This window comes from Purpureocillium takamizusanense, chromosome 5 (assembly GCF_022605165.1).
Source record: "Purpureocillium takamizusanense chromosome 5, complete sequence".
Classification (NCBI taxonomy): domain Eukaryota; kingdom Fungi; phylum Ascomycota; class Sordariomycetes; order Hypocreales; family Ophiocordycipitaceae; genus Purpureocillium; species Purpureocillium takamizusanense.
Window position 1 is genome coordinate 1,218,146 of NC_063072.1, and position 19,016 is coordinate 1,237,161.

At 57.2% G+C, this 19,016-nt stretch overlaps 4 protein-coding genes across 4 annotated transcripts; 2 read left to right on the top strand and 2 right to left on the bottom strand.

Moving 5' to 3' along the window:
* The first annotated feature begins 531 nt into the window (after positions 1–531).
* Positions 532–2,399, top strand: ypt1 (ras GTPase). Its single transcript, XM_047987295.1, has 5 exons — positions 532–746; positions 948–1,071; positions 1,132–1,179; positions 1,253–1,480; positions 1,579–2,399. Exons 1-5 carry the CDS (start codon positions 736–738, stop codon positions 1,774–1,776), a joined length of 609 nt encoding a protein of 202 aa, XP_047843280.1. The 5' UTR covers positions 532–735; the 3' UTR covers positions 1,777–2,399.
* Positions 2,400–2,752: 353 nt separating this feature from the next.
* Positions 2,753–6,765, bottom strand: JDV02_005951 (uncharacterized protein). The gene is made up of 2 exons (XM_047987296.1): positions 4,064–6,765; positions 2,753–3,990 (listed from the first exon to the last, which is right to left on the bottom strand). The coding sequence occupies exons 1-2, from the start codon at positions 6,097–6,099 to the stop codon at positions 3,108–3,110; spliced, it is 2,919 nt and encodes a 972-aa protein (XP_047843281.1). The 5' UTR covers positions 6,100–6,765; the 3' UTR covers positions 2,753–3,107.
* A 4,158-nt stretch (positions 6,766–10,923) lies between these two features.
* Positions 10,924–13,610, bottom strand: JDV02_005952 (uncharacterized protein). The gene is made up of 5 exons (XM_047987297.1): positions 13,411–13,610; positions 13,179–13,347; positions 11,926–13,115; positions 11,556–11,858; positions 10,924–11,465 (listed from the first exon to the last, which is right to left on the bottom strand). Exons 1-3 carry the CDS (start codon positions 13,446–13,448, stop codon positions 12,126–12,128), a joined length of 1,197 nt encoding a protein of 398 aa, XP_047843282.1. The 5' UTR covers positions 13,449–13,610; the 3' UTR covers positions 10,924–11,465; positions 11,556–11,858; positions 11,926–12,125.
* A 185-nt stretch (positions 13,611–13,795) lies between these two features.
* On the top strand, positions 13,796–16,571 carry mcl1 (DNA polymerase alpha accessory factor Mcl1). Its single transcript, XM_047987298.1, has 2 exons — positions 13,796–15,748; positions 15,809–16,571. The coding sequence occupies exons 1-2, from the start codon at positions 13,889–13,891 to the stop codon at positions 16,514–16,516; spliced, it is 2,568 nt and encodes an 855-aa protein (XP_047843283.1). The 5' UTR covers positions 13,796–13,888; the 3' UTR covers positions 16,517–16,571.
* The last annotated feature ends 2,445 nt before the right edge of the window (positions 16,572–19,016 follow it).

Consider the following 19,016-nt stretch of genomic DNA (forward strand, 5'->3'; position numbering starts at 1 on the left):
CTTGCCACGGTTTCCAGGCAGACAAGCAACAAGACAGGCGTCCATGGCAAAAGGCGTAGGCACAGCGGTAGAAAGGAACAAAGAGCGCCGGCAGGGAGGGAAGTCACTTGGCGGAGGGTCACCTGTGACATGTCGTCACCACAGTGCTGCCGCTGAGGGACCCCTTATTAGCGGCGCGATGCGAACCCGCCTGGGTACCTACTCTAGGTAGGCATGGTATAGGCATCGTGACCGTTATCGCTCACAAGGCGGCATCAGTTGACTGCACCGGCAAATTGTTGCGTTACGCCAGGGAATTTGCCTAGTTCTGTCGTGTCGAGCCAGAGAGCAAGTTGCCCACTTCTTGTGTTGTGATGAGGTACCAAGCAGTCGGGTTATGACCGCTGGCGAGCTGCGTCGGTTGGCTGCACGAACTGGAACTGGCGAGGCTTAAGGACAAAGACACGTGACCTGTCAGCTGTCCCCTCCTGGACTGGCTGCTACTCCCTCAGTCACTCACCCACCGCCGCCTCCCAACCCACGCCTCACAGGCTCGCCTTTTCTGACGTACCTGCGACCTCACCACCACCATCTCCCGCGGCCTGCCTGATCCGTACGCTACGCTCCTTTGACACTACACCATCAACACCCACGACATCCCGCGACTCGCCATCGCTCTCCCACCTTCTGCTGTCCGCTTGGCTCCCCATCTAACCCGCACGCTTCATCGTCGTCGCGATCAACGCCGCCGTCACCATGAACCCCGAGTGGTACGCTGCGCCTCCTGTCCCCTTGCGACCGGGCCCCTGACCCGAACGCACCGTGCTGACAGAGCCCGCTCAGAGTACAACGCACCACCAGCCCATTCTGCATCGTTGCACGGCTGCTTCTCGCCGCGCATCGCCTACGGGACGGCGTCGTGATGCCTCGAGTGGCCACAGACCAGCCGCTGACCTCCTGCCCTCCAGATACGACTACCTCTTCAAGCTGCTCCTCATCGGCGACTCCGGTGTTGGCAAGTCTTGCTTGCTGTTGCGTTTCGCCGATGATACCTACACAGAGTCTTACATCTCCACGATTGGTGTCGACTTTGTACGTCGCAGGCCAGCACCCCAGCTCGTCTTGGCCAGGTGCTAATCTAGTCGCGCACAGAAAATCCGAACGATAGAGCTCGATGGCAAGACGGTCAAGCTGCAGATCGTAAGTCAAGGTCATCTGGTGCGACGCAAGGCGAGAAGTCCTGAGGGCTAACCAAGCGCCACCACGCCGACAGTGGGACACCGCTGGCCAAGAGCGGTTCCGAACCATCACCTCGTCTTACTACCGCGGTGCCCACGGCATTTGCGTCGTCTACGATGTCACCGACATGGATTCGTTCAACAACGTAAAGCAGTGGCTCCAGGAGATTGACCGGTACGCCACCGAGGGCGTCAACAAGCTGCTCGTGGGCAACAAGAGCGACATGTCGGATAAGAAGGTTGTTGAGTACACGGTTGCCAAGGTAAGTTCTTACAATAATGTCGTCACACTACATACTTGTTGCCAGGCTATGATGTCGCGTGGCGCTCTAGTTCCATGCGGGCTGACGGATAATTGCAGGAATTCGCCGACAGTTTGGGCATTCCATTCTTGGAGACCTCGGCGAAGAACGCGAGCAACGTCGAGCAGGCTTTCCTCACCATGGCCCGCCAGATCAAGGAGCGGATGGGCACAACGACTGCGAACAACACCAAGCCAAGCGTGCAGGTCGGCCAGGGCCAGGGCGTCGGCTCGTCCTCCAACAACAGCTGCTGCTAAACGCGTGACCGAAGTCGGGTGTTGGAGTATGGTCGGAGGAAGGGCACGGAAATGACTGGGCAGGCACATTATGACTGTTTTTCTCTATTCCCATTTTCAGTTCTTTCCCTTTCTGCGCATAGACTGAATCATGTCCACTTGGATTTCGCTCTTCCCCGGCCGCCTCCCGCCATAACAAGCCACGATATGCTTTGACACGAGTCGACTTCAACGGGCCTTACTGACGGGGTGTGAGAGATCCGGACGTGATTGAAATGAGGTGGACGAATAGGGCGAGTACCTCGCGCACGCGCACGTTTTCCCCGGTCGTGGTACGCGGGGTTATGACGCAGGGGGGGCTGGCTTGCCGACAGGACCGTCGACAGATGGGAACATGTTTCTATCCTAGCGATCTGCGTTACACCCCCAGCTCTCTCTCCTCTGGTTGTCCCCTTTTTTTTCGTGCCGCGTCAACACCGTGCGTCCACTCTGCAGCGAGAGCCTTCCGTTGGACTGTGCGATGGACTGTGCGCGTGTTGAGCAAGGGGCTTCATGGATCCCCTGTCATTGGCGTTCTCCGTTTGTTTGCTTGCTTTGCTTTTGTCGCACTGCGAAAACGGGCATTAATAAAGGAATTTACTTGCTTTTCCTCTATCGTGCCCCCCCTTCTGTGTGTGTGTGTCCCCCGTGCCGCGGCAGAAGGGTTAACGACGACGACCTGCCTGCCCCCTTTCTTCAATAACATGTGCGTGTTGTGGTCTGTCTTTGGGTGCAGGTTTCCGTGACTCTTGGACACGTTTGCTCTTTTGTGTGCATACATATGCAAGCGCGCATGTGCACTCTGAGCCCAACGGAGTCTGGTCTCAGGGTTGACGAACCAGAAATGCACGGCTGATTCGAGCTGCGTGTAGGTACCCGACGACAGAATCAACACTGCCCCTGGATATTGTCCAAAGAGCATCGGCTTCACAACAGTAGTGGGAAAATGCACACCCTTGACCATTTTGTCTATTGCACATCCTGCTCATGCTGACCTGACTCATTTACATGTACGTAATGGGCTTTCCCTGCCAATGCTGGTTTGCCCTGACCTATGATACGCCCGCCTCTATTCCTCCAAAACCAAGAACATGCCAGCCGCTATGGTGGCAGAAACAAAATGTTCGCTCCACGCACACCCAAGTCGACGGAGCATAGATGGGAAATATGTTTAGCAAAAGGAAATAAAGGCGTTGATTGCAAATGAGTGTTGACGTTGAAACCACCGCAGTCGGCTCCTTCACGTGAATGACCGAGCTACAATAGCTATAGCCCTCATCTCACTTAAATGCCAACTAGGCATTTTTGATTCGTTAAGCCAAGCCAAGGAACTTGAGCGCCTTGCGACTACTTGGCTTTACAGCTGGGCTCTTCCTCATGAACAGAGGCATGAGCCTGCGTTCCTCAACGTCATAATCGCTATCCTCATTTGGATCATACGTCATGATCGAGGCGGTTTCGGCATGAGATGGTGCGCGATTGCTGTTGCCCCTTCGACTCTGCCGGCTCCGGATTGATCGAAACGTCTTGACGGTGTCCGATGCGGACGGCGGTCGCAGCGTCGATGCCGCGGACACGGGGGCGGGCTGCAGCATCTTCAAAGTCCTCGGCGATGTTGGGCTCTGCGCTCCAACTTTCGGCAAGGGTGAGATGTTGCCCTTGATTCTGAGAGGCGACGGCTTAGTCTTGTGCTTTGACACTCTTTCTGCCACCGATTCGGTAGCTTCCGAGTCAGATTCGTCCATGGAGACATTCCAAACGGTTGATACAAAGGTCGCAATGTCTCTGTCGGAAGCCGTTGATGTCAGAAGATAGTTAGCCTTGGACACTGGAGTGTCAAACGATGATCGCGGCGAAGGCGACGCTCGCTTGGTTTGACTGCCTTCGGTTTTTGTACCCATTGATGCCCCTCGGATATGAGTAAAAGGTAGGTTGGCTTTGCTGTTGGGGTCGACGATTTGCGCTACCTTCATTAACTCAACTCCAACCAGCTTTTGCAGCGCCAGGACGGTCTTGAAGTGTTCAGGCGGATACTGCAACAATAGGTAGCGGACTTCGGAATGCAAAGCCAAGTACGTCTCCAAGTGAGGAACTATGAGAGTTGCCAGCAAATACGGGTTTGTGAACGGGTTATCAGATGTCTGGTTGGCAAGCGGCTGAGCCGTGAAAGCTTGCATGGCATTGGCCAACAGATAACTACATTGATAATCAGCATCAGTTGAGGTCGCCGGCAATCGCGTGACTTTGCTGTGTAAGTTTGGGGACCTACCGGAAGTCAAGTCTGTCGGCGCGGCCCAGAACACTGGATTTGCTACCTAGCTTTTCCAATCGGCCCGTGATCGCCGAGGAGTACTCCTTCTTAACACCTTGCTGGGATCCAATGGCCAGTATCTGGTGCACTCTGCCATCACCGAATTGTGGACTCTCGGGGCCAAAGGTGCGAAACATTGGCTTCCACAGGCCGTCAAGTTCGGGCAACAGGGAAAATTGAAACTGGTGGTAGCCTTCTGTATCAGGGGGGAAATACTCCCCGAGCATGGATCTCAACGAGTTCTGAACAGCCACCGCGGTTTGGTCCGCGGCAACAATAAACTCGTGAAACTTTTGCTCCTGTTCCACTGCAGTGACGGTCGGCGGCGGCGTCTGGAGCGGTGTGGGAGGGCGAACAATGGTTACTTTCGGCGCAACCAGTGACGACTTCCGTGGTTGCCATGTCGGTTGCACGTATGCGAATGGGTCATAGTCTTCTCCACCTGCAGGCGTCTGCAGGGACGCCAGAGTACTTTCTTCCGGCTTTCTGAAAGAGGATCTCTTTTGAGTTCCCGGTGATTCAGATTCGGGGGTGCCAGGCATCGATTGGGCCGCGCAGCCATTTTCTGAAGCTGTTGGTGAGTGCGAGAGCAGAGGGTAGCGCCCATCCTTGAATGCATCGATTGCCGCTTCCAGCACCCCATCTGGAGCCCCGTCTTTCAAATAAACGACTAGATCCTCCGTGCAAGTGAAGATGGGTTGAAACTGCGGGAGCGGGCTGGTGGTGGCGTCCGTGCCGCGGTCTATGTACGTTGACCTAGCCCGGGCGGGCTTCGTGGTCCTTTTCTTGTTCTCTGGAACAGGAGCCATCTTCACAACCGGCAGTCTCGATCGCACAATGACCGTCCTGGGTTGTTCAATGGTGCTTAGCCGGCTAATCGGACCATCTCTGTCGCTGGCAACCAACATTAGAGACTGAGGGCGGGATACTCGAGGGGTCTCTGGCTCGGCAAGCCAAGTCTCCGACGGTATGCCAAGGTCTCGAAACTTGGGACTCGAGGGATAAATCCTATCTAGAGACTTGACCCTTGTCACTGTGCCCCTACATATAGAGGAGCGTACGTCTAGAAGCGAGGCCTCGCCATAGATGACGTTGTCTTGCGTGCGAATGCTGAAGACGTCAGATACCGGTGATGGAGCTTCTGCCTCGGGTGGTTCTTGAGATGCCTTCGGCTGGTAAGTCTCTCCAATGCAGCTTGGCGAATTTGATTGTGACGCGATGGAGAGGCGGCCAAGGCGGTTCAATCTTTGCGTGAGCTCCTCGCGCTGGATGACAGTCAGGCTAGGAGATTGGGGGGTGACAGGGGCCATGCCAGCCTCGGATGCCTGGCTCTCTCTCCGAGCTCCGAAGACAAAAAAAGGAGCTCCATCACCAAACTCGTCTGAATATCCGTACATTGGCAAGCTTGAGCTGCGCTGCCGCCTATACAAAGCCAGATCGAGACCCTCGGCGGGTTGTAGGCTGGCGGTCTGACGATCGAGTGCATCGGCTGCTCGCATTGCTCTTGTTATGGGGTCTTCAAGGTACTCGGGGTCCGAACTGCACTGGCTGTATCCAAAGGTGTTCCTCTTGTGACTGGCGTGTCTGTTATGCTCAAGTCCAGCCATGCCGTCTTTTATCAAATCGTCGAAAATGGCATCAGCGTCTGCCTTGTTGCCAGCGGTTTCATGCATCATGATGGCCCTGATGCAGAGTGCCTGAGCACTTGGGGTGCCACCGTTCATGAAGACGAGGCGCTTGTTGGAAGGGGTAGAGCCTTGTAAGAAAGCTCTTGCGGCATCATTGCGGGCCACTAAGGCGTCGTGAACTTGCCGCACGTATACACGAGCATCGAACGGTTGCTCAGGGCTGTCGGCCGGCAGATAGCACCGAACGCTCGGCAAGATCAGCACCTGCGAGGATGTCGGGAGAAGTCGCAACTGAGTGGAAATGGTATCCGGGTGGCCCTCGAAAGCTACCACACTGCCCAGTGGGCCATTCGTCTTCGAAGCCATCTGCGCAGCGCCGAACAAAAGCTTCCAATTGCGGGTGTTGTCTCAACCGCGGCCCAGAGTTAAACAACCGCCTCTCGATTCGAAATAACTTGCACGTCGCAATGCGACAGGTGAAGATCTTGCTGACGTTGATGGGGGTGAAGGTAGTGAAAAATATCGAGAGGCCGTTAGATGGCCTGGCCCTGTGACATGGCTGATGTGGACTATTCGCTGTGGTCGCGAGTGAGACGGATGTCAGGCTGGCACTAAGCAATGCGACACTGACGGACTCGCAAGGCAACGGATTGGCGGTGCCTATCGAGCGTGAATGCACAGCGATTGCCAAAAAAGAATGGTGAAAGAGCGTTGAAGCGGGTCGTGACGGGAGGCGACTGAGAAGAATGGAGACGACAGCGGTGAAGGCAAGTGCGAACAACACTGACCGTATCAGTGATGTCGAGAATGAGGAAGGTGCGTTCGGCTACGGCCGCTGTCGAATAAAGAAACGATCGTGTGAAACTGCCCACGTGGGAGAGAGAAGCAGGAAGGAAAGACCGAAGAAGTTCGCAGAAGAAAAACGAAGAGAGGCGAGCAGCAGATGTCTCTGCAGAAACACCGCAGCGAGCGAGCCCGACAGCGCAAGGCAAACAACACAAGATGCGACGGCTACAAGGACATCGAACTACTCAGTACCTCGATTGGGTACGGACCTACCTTAGGTACCTTATTGTTAATGTACCACGGGCACTCTGCCTCGTATCGTCCTTGCCCGCACACACGCACGAACGACAACCGGCCGGCCATGCTGAAGTCGGCGGGCCCGATCAGGGGGCTTCTCGGCGGCGGGCGCAACCCGCTGCTGGATTTGGGTTGTGATGGACTAGCCTTATTTCGCTCTCCCCAGGAAACGGCACCATCATTACCGACTGGAAATGACCCTGTTGCCAGGAGCCCCACGAAACGCAGCAGGCCGGTCGACCCACCAGTGGCCCGGGGGGAGAGTCTTGCCTCAACAAGGGTGTGATGGGTCGACGAAGCGGCTGCTGTCTGTCAAGACAGGTACGATATGATGCATCGTCCGAGTCGCCCTGAGGTGGCGGGCGGGAGCGGACGGGAGCATGCGAGTTGCAGCACCGGAGGCGAGGGGGCGTCCTCAGCTGCAAATCTCTGCCACCGCCACAGGACCTGAGGCGTGCACCATCCATGGGCTGCTTTGTTTTGACCGCACTCGACGACAACCATGCTGCCCGATGAGAAGGGGATGCAGTGCCTACTTGCTTGTGAGAGGGCACGGATCAGGTCAAATTTGGTTGGAGCGGCGGCGGCAGACGCTCACAGGTCCCGATCGACGGTGGCAGACAGATGGCCGGCCCAGCAGGGCCCCCGAATCCCGATGCGGTGCCTCCACCCTTGGCGGCACCAAGCAAGCTCCCTCCTCCCCTCCTCCCCTCCATTGCGGCCAGGGGCAAGGATGAAGGTGCAGGCCAGCGGGGAGGCTTTTGCCCGCAAGGATCCCAGGATGCTCACGGCAGCCTGGCGACAGCCGCACGCGCGACGAGGCAAATTTGTTCGCGCGCTGTGCCCGGTCACAGCTGAGGGGCAAGCCGCGTTTGGGAGCCCGCACGGCGCGCGCTGCGGCCGCACGCCGTCTGGCATGGCCAAGGCGACGTGCAGTCGTCGTGTCATCTTCAAGCCACCAATGGTCCTTGACCGGGCTCTCGCTGGCCGGTTGGCTATAGCATCTGGTGCAGGTGCAGATGGAGCATCCATTCCTGGTCCTCTCATGGCTAAGTCGCGTCAACCAGACGGCAGTGGCGGCCAGGCCGTCGATGTTGCACAAGGACGCCGGTGTTTGCAGCAGTCTCAAAAGCATGTTACCATGCCCGCTCCGAAGGCTTCGGCTTCGGCTTCGCTGCCCCTGGATTCCTTGTTTCTTTTTTGGGCATCCTTCTCATTTGGCCTCAATGAGCGACTCGTCGACTAGCCGGCAAGCCTGGGAACGCGAAGCGGTACCACGTACTATATTTCGTACCAAGTCAAGTCTGCTTTTCTTATAACTGACCAGACCGCAAGTGGTTCAGTCTCCTGTAACGAACCTGGCGGGGGGCTTTGCCGCGCGGTTTTACCAGTCACTGGTCAGTCCGCAGGCACCCCATGTCTTGACAACCTTTGTCTTCAGGGGATCGCAAATCGAAGCTGCCCACCATGCCCGTTCTGGCACGCAGCCCTCAAGACCCCAACATCTGACCCAGCACTCGGAATCCAAAAGAGGGAGCTCTGTCGCCCCTGATTGGCCATGCTTCCCGACATGCAGCCCCGTTTGTGAGGGTGGGAGTCAAACGAAGGGCAAGGGCTCGACAGCCAGGAATCAAGCTCTCATCGTTGCGTGCCGTCTCGCATCGCGCCTACAAGGCGCAAGGCTTTGACGAATCTGCGGATTCATGCCAGCCAGGCAATGACTCTGGAGACAAGGAACAATTTGTGCGACACCACGCTTCGCTAACCCTTGGAGGTGAGCCGTGACTGTCTTCACCTCGGCACGATGCTTAGCGCTCTCCACAGGCAACATTTGGGGTGCTGCTCAGACCCTGGCACGAATCATCGACACTGGCTGTCCAGGCATCCATCAGCGACAGGGTTGGCCGTTGGGCGCTGGGCAGAACACAGTATACTATTGACGGCAACAGATCCGGCGATCATTGTCCACTTGCGGCACGACGGATTCAGGAACAAGATTAGATCGCCTTGTTGACGCTGTAATCGACAGTGGCGCGAACCAGGCCTGCATGACGCCAGCGCTGTGCGAGACATGCCCACATTCAACACGGAGCTCATTGACAGACTAGAGCGAGCGCCGTCCTCGGGAGAGGTGCAGGTGATTGAGCGGCCCCTGCATACAGTACGAAGTATATGTTTGGTCTGTTTTCCGTTCGGAGCCGTCCATCCCGTGGGTACCCTGGCTGGCTGTGCTCCCAAGAGGTCCCGGATGGGACCAAGTTACCCCTTGGGACCACAGGCAGTTGTTTCACTGCGTCAGCCGAGATAGACCCGCGCAAGGACGATAGTAGACCGAGACTGCCCCATAAAGGATCGGAACCAGGAGCGGGCTTTCCCTACAGAACCAGCATTAGACGAGAATCAGGCTCGTCCGTGCGCCGGGTCCCCATTGACAAATAAATGAAGTGCTCACATGGGTGACGGCTTGCGAACTTGTCGTCCGTGGCTGCGAACGGACATAGACATGACTATTTGCATCGAGCTAGGCAATGAATCTTGACCCATTCATTGCCTCAGAGTGCGTGGAAATTCCAGACACTACAGACACTTTTGTCACTCGGGGAAGAGTCTGGATGGAGGATGGCTCCGCCCGTTAACCAAGGTGTTAGGTCAAGGAAAAGCCGGGGCTTCCAGCAGGCCCGATGCCACACAGAGCTGCGAGGCTCGTGTGAGCGTCTCAGACCAAATTGGTACTTCTCTTTAACCCAGCAGAACCCTAATTTTCGCTTCCCGGCCCGCGCGACAAGGCGAAACCGCAAACAAGCCTGCCGGGGACCGCGTTTTGCACGAAGCCGCCAGCCAGCGGGTGCCATGGGTATTTTCACTTTTGGCTTGTCACGCCACGTCAATGCTGCAGTGCCGCGATTATTAGGGATGACAGACGGTGATGACCAGCAGCAGCTGTCAAGCAGCCGTGATGCCAAGCGCCGGCCGGTCTTGGTCCCCGACCCTACTTTGATGGTGTGAGGTGTAGTTACCCTTCTTCTACGTACGTATTAGCAGTGCGGAGCCCTGTGCTTGACTGTACTGTAGCCTTTTGCACTCACCATGGCCGGCTGAAACATGTAACGCCGGGTTGTAGCAGCTGAACGATCGTGTATGTGTGTGCTCTTGCCGCTGCCACCGCCGCCAGCGGACTTGCATGCAAGACGTACACAAGAAACCTTGGCAATGTAACCTTGAGTCAATGTCGAGCCTTCTAAGTCGTTTGCCGGTTGCCCATCCGACTCGATGCCGATTGCTCTCAAGCTGTGCGCGCTTCACCTTGATCCAGGTGTGTGCGGTGGTGGCGTCTTTCTTGTCTTTGACATGGGAAAAATCCGAAGCCGCTGGCCCCGCGTGAATTGGTGCAAAAAAAGTCGGACTTTGTACATACTATCGCCTTTCAGGAACAGAGTTATGCAGGGATCGTAGCGTAGCGTAGTAGTTCGTACGTAGTAGCTGAATCTGCCGAATCCCCCCGATCCTACCTTGGATGATCATGCGGCAGTGGCCCTTTCGTACGTGACTGCAAATTCGCGTTGCAGACTAACAAGTACGCCTTTACGCATTGTGCGGTGCGGGGGAATTTCACTTGCCGGCTTGTCGATACGTAGTTGTGACTAAACTGGTGTGCAGCTTCCCATTATTTGTCTTTATGTCGAAAGAAAAGAACGTTGGTCTAGAGAGCCCGGCGGCAACGTCGATCACGTTTATTTGGAATACTTACCCCAGCAGCTCGTGGTAAGAACAAGCTACTGAGCTGATTGTGAACAACCCTGAGGTGCGTATCTAGACCAGGATATGCGCTAGTTAGTCTGGGCCTGTTCCATGGCGACGACGCCCACTTTGTAACCCGAACCTCTCTGCGCGTACGTATAACTGTCGAAACAATAGCAGCACCTACGCACCAAGAACAAAAGATTTGCGCGCGCATACCATCCTGCGCTTTATTGTCTCTCGCGTGAATAGAGTGCATAGGTGAACCATGCTTCTACACTACATCGATATCGGTGCGCCACCACCCCGTGAGCTTTTAGACCTCGGCATCTACCCAACTTACTATCACAAGAGCACAGGGCGCGCGAGCGCGCGGCTTGCCGCCAGGAAAGCTCGTATCGAGGTGCCACGCACTGTATCTGACACGCGGGAACGCAAACGCCCGCGCCCGATGCTTCCTCAGTCCAGGCATGGGTATCGCGGGTAGGTCCGAAACGGCGAGTCGCTAGCCCGCAGCCCGTCGGCCCACACTTGCGGGAGCCCAACCATTACCATCCCAAAGTGTGTGTAGATGTGTGTGTGTATGTGTCACTGGCAGCCAATTCTGAGTGGGCGGGAGATAGGGAAAAGCGGCGCTCACAAACGAAGCCCATCGCAGCGGGCTTGATAAGACTGTGTGGCAGCAGCCCACGAAAGAAACAGGGTGACATATACGGGACGGACGCAGACGTTACCTCGGGCGAGGGCGTCTCGGGTTTGGAACACACCGCTTCCACGGGTGCGACTGGTGTTTGTTCACCTCTGCCGTGTTTCGACGCGTAACCTGGGAACCACGAAGGCCGACGGAGCGGTCAATCAACTGAGTCTTGAGCCAAGCCCGCCGTCGATTTCATCGGGTGGCGACAGGGCCCCTTTGTTGGGGGTAATGCAAGTCAAAGTTAGTCATGTGCCGCTCATGCCAAAAGGGGTGGAGAGAGTTTCCATCTCAACTTAGACCTTACCTATCCAAGCGCGAGCGCGCGAGCCTGCGAACCTACCGGTGGCTTGTGTGCGTTGCGAGTAAGCACGCCAAGCAAGAAACAGTATCGTAGCAGCGCCACCTGCATGTATGTGCACAGTCTTCCGCATTCTCGCCCGCTGCTTGTTGGTCTGGGCAGGCAATGCATGTCCTGCACGCGGGCAGCCGAGACATGGCTCAACCTATGGACGCGGGAGGGAGCTGACGATCGGGCTCCATCTCGTGTTGTCGCCTACACGCGGCCTGAAACGGCTCTGAATGCACGTTCCACTGGGTGCTCTTCGCTCTGCCGCCATCACGAATAAGCCCAAGAAGGGTGCTGATCACGGCTCAGATCTCAGGGCGGTACTTACATTAGGCTTTCCGATGACAACCCAAGCTATAGAGGCTTCTGTCTTGCTGCCGTGCACCCGCCGCTCCACACGTGCGTGCCTGCTCTTGGCGGAATGATGGTTTGCGAACATCTGATCTGGTCTTGAAGCTTCAAGTATTGCACTGTCTTGGCAGGCGGAGCCATTTTTGACTTGGCCTTTTGGCGGATCGTCTACTAGTCCTAGTCATCCATAAGCTCTGCTAGTTCAGCTTCCTCCTCCGCTGTCAACAGACCCTCTCCACTGCCATCGTTGGATTTCTCTTCGCTGTTTGACTTGGGTGGCTCCTCGATCTCCTTGACTAAAGAGTCCAGTTCGGTCTTCGCAAGAGGCCATGTGCGAATCGTGCGGTCGATACTAACGCTGCAAATACTTTGCGGCTGTCCATAGGCATTCTGCAGTAATACCATGTCCGTGACCTCCTCATAGTGTCCTACGAGGGTGCAATACAGCTTCCCCGTAGCTTTGTCCCAGACCTTGACGTTTTCGTCTCGTCCGGCCGTCACGACCCACTGCTCAGTCACCAACACGGCACGGACGTAGTCGCCATGCAAGAAGGTGTCCTCGGCCACGAAATTCCGAGACCTTGCAAGACACTTGGCTGTGCCGTCGGCGCTTGCCGTCCACAGGTCCACATCGCCGCCCTCGTCGTTCGTCTCGAACAGAAGCTTGTACACACTCGTGTCGTGCTCCTCAATAGTGAGGCGCTCCGCGTCGGGCCGATCATGAAACGACTCAGCTATCTGTTCGTGCCCATCGGCGGTGACCTTCCATCGCCGGATGTGTGGATCACTGCTCGCACAGACAAGTACGAGCTGGTCGAGCGTGCTCAAGACGGGGTCCGTCGCAAGATGCTGCACGGCGAGTAATGTTGTCGTCGGGTCTTGGATGGTATGTATCCGCCGGCCAGTGTCGACGTCCCAGACCATGATCTTCTTGTCTGCGCCGCCACTTATCAGGATGTCCCTACCCGAGAGACGGGCAGTGATGACGCTCTTGACAAAGTCCGAATGGCCGCTGTATTTCCGTCTGGGCTGCATTGTTTCGATGTCCCAGGACCATATGTCCTTGTCCCATGAGCCTGCGAAGATAGTCTTGCTCTCGGCACCCCCCACGGCCAAACATGTGACCGGTGCCCGAGGTCCTCGGTAGGTGCTTGTTACTTGCGAAGACTGCGCTGCCGTGTTAGGGGCATTCAAGGTGTTGCTCAGGAAGAGCTTGCATCAGGGACGTACCTCAAGGTTCACGCGACGAACGTAGCCCGCAGACTCGGCGATGAATATCGATGCCAGGGGTGAGGCGGGATCCGAGACGGCTGCCAAGATCTTGGACTTCATTTCTACGGGATTGCCATGCTTGTTGCTCGCCTTGGCAGCCTTTCTCTCTCGCTGGGCCTGCGAGGCGCTGCCAAATAAGACTCTGATCAGAAATGTCGGTGCCTGTCAGTCAAGTGATGGCATCACTCACTCGGTCTCGAAGAAGTGGTCCCTGTCGGCGGACTGCATGGCGGCGGGGTTGCAACGGCGGATTGCCTGAAGCCGTCTCTGGCACCTTACTGTGCGAGTATGTTCTCTGCAGGAAGCCCCTACTGGAAGCCCGAGATTCGCCAATGTCGAGTGGATGGAGTGGTGGCTGAAGATGGCGGCAGTCGGTCACTACGTAGAAGATCGTAGGAGAAAACGTGGGGGACTCAGGTACGAATACACTATGTGCATTCGCTGGTCGCGGGGCAGCGCCAGGATAAACGCTAGAAGGAGCTTTGCGTCCCAATGGTGGGTGGGCGTGCTTACCTGAGCCACAATCAATTTAGCGACGCGTCTAGACGCGTCTCCCCGAGCATCGCAAGGCGCATCCTCCACACACCAGCAACCACAACCAGTTCGCTGGATACGAGACGGCGCATTCGACGGCATCCTTGAGCCACATTTGAAGCAACACATTCGCCATGGACTCGACAATGGCCGCGCGGCCACGGCCACGGCCGGCTCACACCCAGGGAACTACGCGCTGCGCGTACACGAAAGACGGCTCGCGCCTCGTCACCGTTGGCTCCAACAACACGATCCGCCTCTACAAGACAGGCTCCGACGGCGAGCCCATCAACATCGATGACTGCCAGGAGCAAAATGTCGCCATGGCCGCGGGCGACGAATTCTTCGTTGTCGGCTCCGAGGATGGCACCGTAAGCCTCTACTCGCTCGCCACGGCCAACTTTGAGCGCTTCCTACTGCGCACGTCGCTGCCCATTCGAGATGTCGCCCTGTCGGCGGATGGCAGGTGGTGCGCCGTGGCCAGCGATGAGCTGAGCGTCAAGATTGTCAATACGGAAAACATCACCGAGGTGAAGACGCTGCGCGAGCATAACCGTGCCGCCAGACACGTTAGCTTCGATCCCAAGGGCGTCCTCGCGACCGTCTCGTGCACTGACGGCATCATCTACGTATACTCTCTGACTTCAGACGAGCCCGAACTGATACGGAAAGTGGATGGGATCATCGGTGCCGCCGATGCCGAGTCCGAAGTGTCGACTCGAGCTATCTGGCACCCTGACGGGAGGGCCTTTGCTGTGCCGACGCCGACGAGGGATATCCAAGTCATCTCCAAGAACGACTGGGAAAAGCAGCGACGCTTTGCTGACGGTCACCTGGCTGACGTCACATCTATTTCATGGTCTCCCAATGGCGCAATGCTGGCCACGGCGGGCAAGGACGGCAAGGTTCTCGTCTGGGAGACCAAGTCTCAGAGCGTCATCCAGCGCTACGATTACTCCAACGTCCTCGATCTGGCATGGCACCCCACGAACAACATACTCTCATTCACGACGTCGGACGGAGAGGTTTACATATATCCCGACTTCTTGTCCGACCAGTTCTCACCCTTGCTCAAGCTGTCCAAGCAACCGGCGCCCTTCATCCACGATCCCCTCTCTGAGATCTCTGGCAACAGACGGCCTGTGCCGCAGAATGGCCCAAAAGATCCAGGATTACCGTCCAGACCGCGGCGCGAGTCATTGGGGAGCCTCGACTCCTTCCTGGGTGAGCACGGTTACGAGGATGAGGACGACTTCGTCGTTGATGACGACGGTGCCGGATATACCACCGGCACCAAACGTGGCCGTGAAGAGGACGAAGATCATTTGGGGGAGCACTCGAGCAAGCGCATGCATCTAATGAAGCCGCGCTACCATGAAGCATTTCAGCCTGGGTCGACGCCGTGGCGTGGAAACCGCAAATACCTCTGTCTGAACCTCATCGGCTTCGTTTGGACTGTCGACCAAGACGCTCACCACACCGTCACTGTCGAGTTCTATGATCACGAATTCCAGCGCGATTTCCACTTCACCGACACCTTTCTCTACGACAAGGCGTGCCTCAATGAGCACGGCACACTCTTCTCCAGCCCACCAAAGGACGACAGCCCGGCCTACCTATTTTACCGTCCCCACGAGAGCTGGACTCAGCGTTCCGACTGGAGGACAGAGCTCCCCAAAGGCGAAACAGTGATGGCCATGTCCTTGAGCGAGTCATTTGTGACAGTCACCACGAGTGCCAACTATGTGCGAGTCTTCACACTGTTCGGTATGCCGTATCGGGTGTACCGCCCTAAAAGCGCACCCATGGTGACGTGCGCCAGCTTCAGGGACTACGTCCTTACGGTCGGCAACGGGCCTGTCGGTGCGGATGGAACTTCGCGCCTCCTGTACAGCATTGAAAACGTGAAGCGCGATGAGATTTGCCAGAACGAAGACACAGTGGCTCTTCCAGAGGGCGCCACGCTCAAGAGCGTGTTCTTCTCTGACCAAGGGGTAAGTGTATCATGGGTCGTGGGGGATATGGAAGCTACTGTAGCTGACACCTTGACGCAGGATCCATGCATATACGACTCGACAGGCACCTTGCTGACGCTGCTTCATTGGCGGCAACCATCGCGAGCATCATGGGTGCCGTTGCTGGACACCAAGCTATTACCGCGTCTCGCGTCGGGACGAAAACTCGAGACGTATTTTCCCATTGCAGTTGCCGACGGCAAGTTTCACTGCATCATCCTCAAGGGAGGAGACCAATACCCCTACTTCCCGCGACCGTTGCTCTCCGAGTTTGAATTCTCCGTCCCGCTAGGATCTCCGCTTATGGAGAAGGCACGCAAAGAAGGCGAGAACGGGAGCGGAGATGAGGACCGCATGCGAGACGATGAAGACGAGAGCGGTGACGAGGACGAGGGTGAGAAGGAGAGGAGGCGGCTCGAGCAGGAGTTCATGTTGAAGGACGTGCTGGCCGCGCAGCTCCGGGACCGCGTCGACGCCGGCAGCGGCCACGGCCAGCGGTCGCTGCTCTCGCGCGTCGAGCTCGAAATTGACAAGACGCTGCTGCAGCTGCTGGCGGTTGAGTGCCGCGAGGGCGAGGACAGGGGCATGCGGGCGCTGGAAATGGTGGGACTGATGCGCGACAGGACGGGCCGCATGATGGAGGCGGCCGGCAAGGTGGCCGACCGGTACGGGCGATCGGTGCTGGGCGACAAGATTCGCGAGCTCGGCGAGAAGAGGGTGGCCGGGATGCAGGACGACGACTTTTAAGCACCCCCCCCTTCTTTTCTTTCATGCTCCCCTTTTCGCCTTCTCTCAATCAAGCTCAGAGACGGACAGAGAGGCGCTCTCGGGGGGAACGGTCCTGGGGTGGCACAGCATGAGTCTGGGGCCGGGCTGGCACTACAATTCATATATACGTACATATCCAGCTGCGAGGTGAGCAGCTGATAATCTGGGTACTTTACGTTTGTGACCCTTGTTCCTCGCTGGGTTTCCGGAGCCTAGCTTGCAACCTCGATGGCGGATATCATTCAGGCGATGACGCCCGAGCTACAGGATCTCTCTAAGGGTCACGGTATGGTACGAAATAAAGGCAGCTTCTCGTTAGGAACATGCCGACACGGTGACGAGCCACCCGTGTTTTGAACCAACGGAAGCTGTGCTGTAGTCGGCTTGGTGCTTGGAGTCAGCAAGACGGATCACTAAGCGGGCTTTGAGAGCACAAGGTTTCCACTACTTCGTAGCCCCCTTTCCTGCCTGACGTGCTGCAGCTGCAGGCAAGCAGCCTGGTGATGACATTTTCTGGGGAACCCGCATAGTACTGCAGCGAGCGGTGGGTATCCGATGCATGATGAGGCCCAGCTGTTGCGTAGATGATGCACTGAGAGGTAAACGCTCGTTCGCGCGCCCGCGAGCCCACACGCACACTGACGCGCAGTCGCATCAAGACTGCTAGCGTCGTCGGGCGTCGTCGCCGAGCGGCGGTGGTGGCGGCGGCACCCTGAGCCCGGAGCGGCAAGCTGCTGGGGCGCGGAGGACTACCGTGTTTGGCAGCGGAGGCTGAGCTAAAGCCAGCCCGTGGATCGTGAATGATGCCATTTTGCCCTGGCTGTGTCACCTCGCAAGCCCAGGCGTTGGTGGACAGTGCAAGTAACCGGCGCGACGTGGCTTGCCAGCCTCGGCCGGGGCAAAAGGTTCTGGGCCCCCTCGAACGCGGGTGCAGCGGACAGGAACGCTGACGATTTGAGGTCGCCGAAGACGACGGATAGGGATGGCCGTGGCTACGCGTGGCATGCGAGTGGCTTGCCGAATCGTCGCTGAACCTCCGTTCGTCGGGTCGGCATGGCGGAAGAACCAGGCTGTTGTCGCCAGACTTAAGGCCGGCGAAGGGAACTTGGGAACTTGGAAAAAGCGAGTTCGAAGCTCGACACGAATGGACGTGCCGCGTCAAAGGTGGGCCACGGGCCCGTCCTGCGGCGGCGGGATGGAACCCATTTGATGCAACGCCGCCGACGACACCTATTGTGCAGTATACGTACTACGTACCTAGGTAGGTGCTTGCGCGTGTGGTCGACGCGTACCAATGCAATGGTGAGACACGGGCTCGACGCCGTGCTTCCAAAGCTCCGAGAAGGGCCCCAGAAGCTTTGCAGCATGCTGAGCCGTGCTGGTGTTGGAGCATGAGAAGGGCATGTATGGGCTCATTGCCCGCTGACTGGCACGGCGCCACACGCCGAGTAACTTATTAGGGTGCGCCCAAACGGTCAAGCTCAGCGGCCAAGGCACCCTGCCTGGATTAAGTGTGGGTGTGTACCTGGTAGACGAGCAGGCGGCGTCAGATTGAGTCGGCAACCGCGGTTCGCCCGGGTGGTGATGATCCATCGTCAATGGTGGTGCACCATCGAAGCGCCTGGCATTGTTGCTACTCGCCGACGGGAACGAGGACGGGGACAAGGACGGGGACGGGGGTGGCTGCGAAGCAAGGCAAGTACGGGGAGGAGCAGTAGCGTGAGACGGCAGCGGCAGTGGTGTGGTCACATCCACCCTCATACAGGATGAGTCGGGAGCATGTGTCGTCGGAGAAGATCAGGAGAAAAAGCAAAGATGAAAAGAAAAGGAAGCAGAGACGCAGAGGATTTGAGCCCGTCCCGAGGCCACGGCGGACCCAATGGGGGGGGAGGGGGGGGTCCAGAGCCATCCATGGATGTACGAAGTACAGAGGGGTTGTACTTTACAGTACACGTAAGTGCCGACCTGACCATGGACTAGGAGGAAAGGGCCACCGCCATCTTGCGCGGGAGCCTTCCTTCAATGCCGTGGATGGCGTTTCGATCTGTGGAGAGGTTGGTTGCGAAGGTACTTACTTAGGTACCTAGGCACCAAAGTACAGTACGGGATAGGCACTGAAGAGAGTCGTGCAGTTTGAGAGGTGCTGGCAATCCACACATGTACGTACAAAGCACTGTACAGTCTGTAAGGTACTGGAGTTGCACATGCGAACGGATCTATCTGTTCGTGCTGGCCAGACAGATCTGCCGTTGGGGGTTGGGATGTTGGCTCGGCCTGGTTCGCTGCCAGGCGGATCAACGTCCGTGCGTCTTCTTCCATTCGCGGTTTCCGCATCGAGTACACGGGCGTGACGCGACGGACGAGACAAGATGACAGCGGCGTACTAGGGCGCCCAGGGCCTGCATGATTACATGATTACTACTAGTACTAAGTAAACCGACGAGGCCTATTTGTGTTGCTTTGACTCGACTCCAGGAAA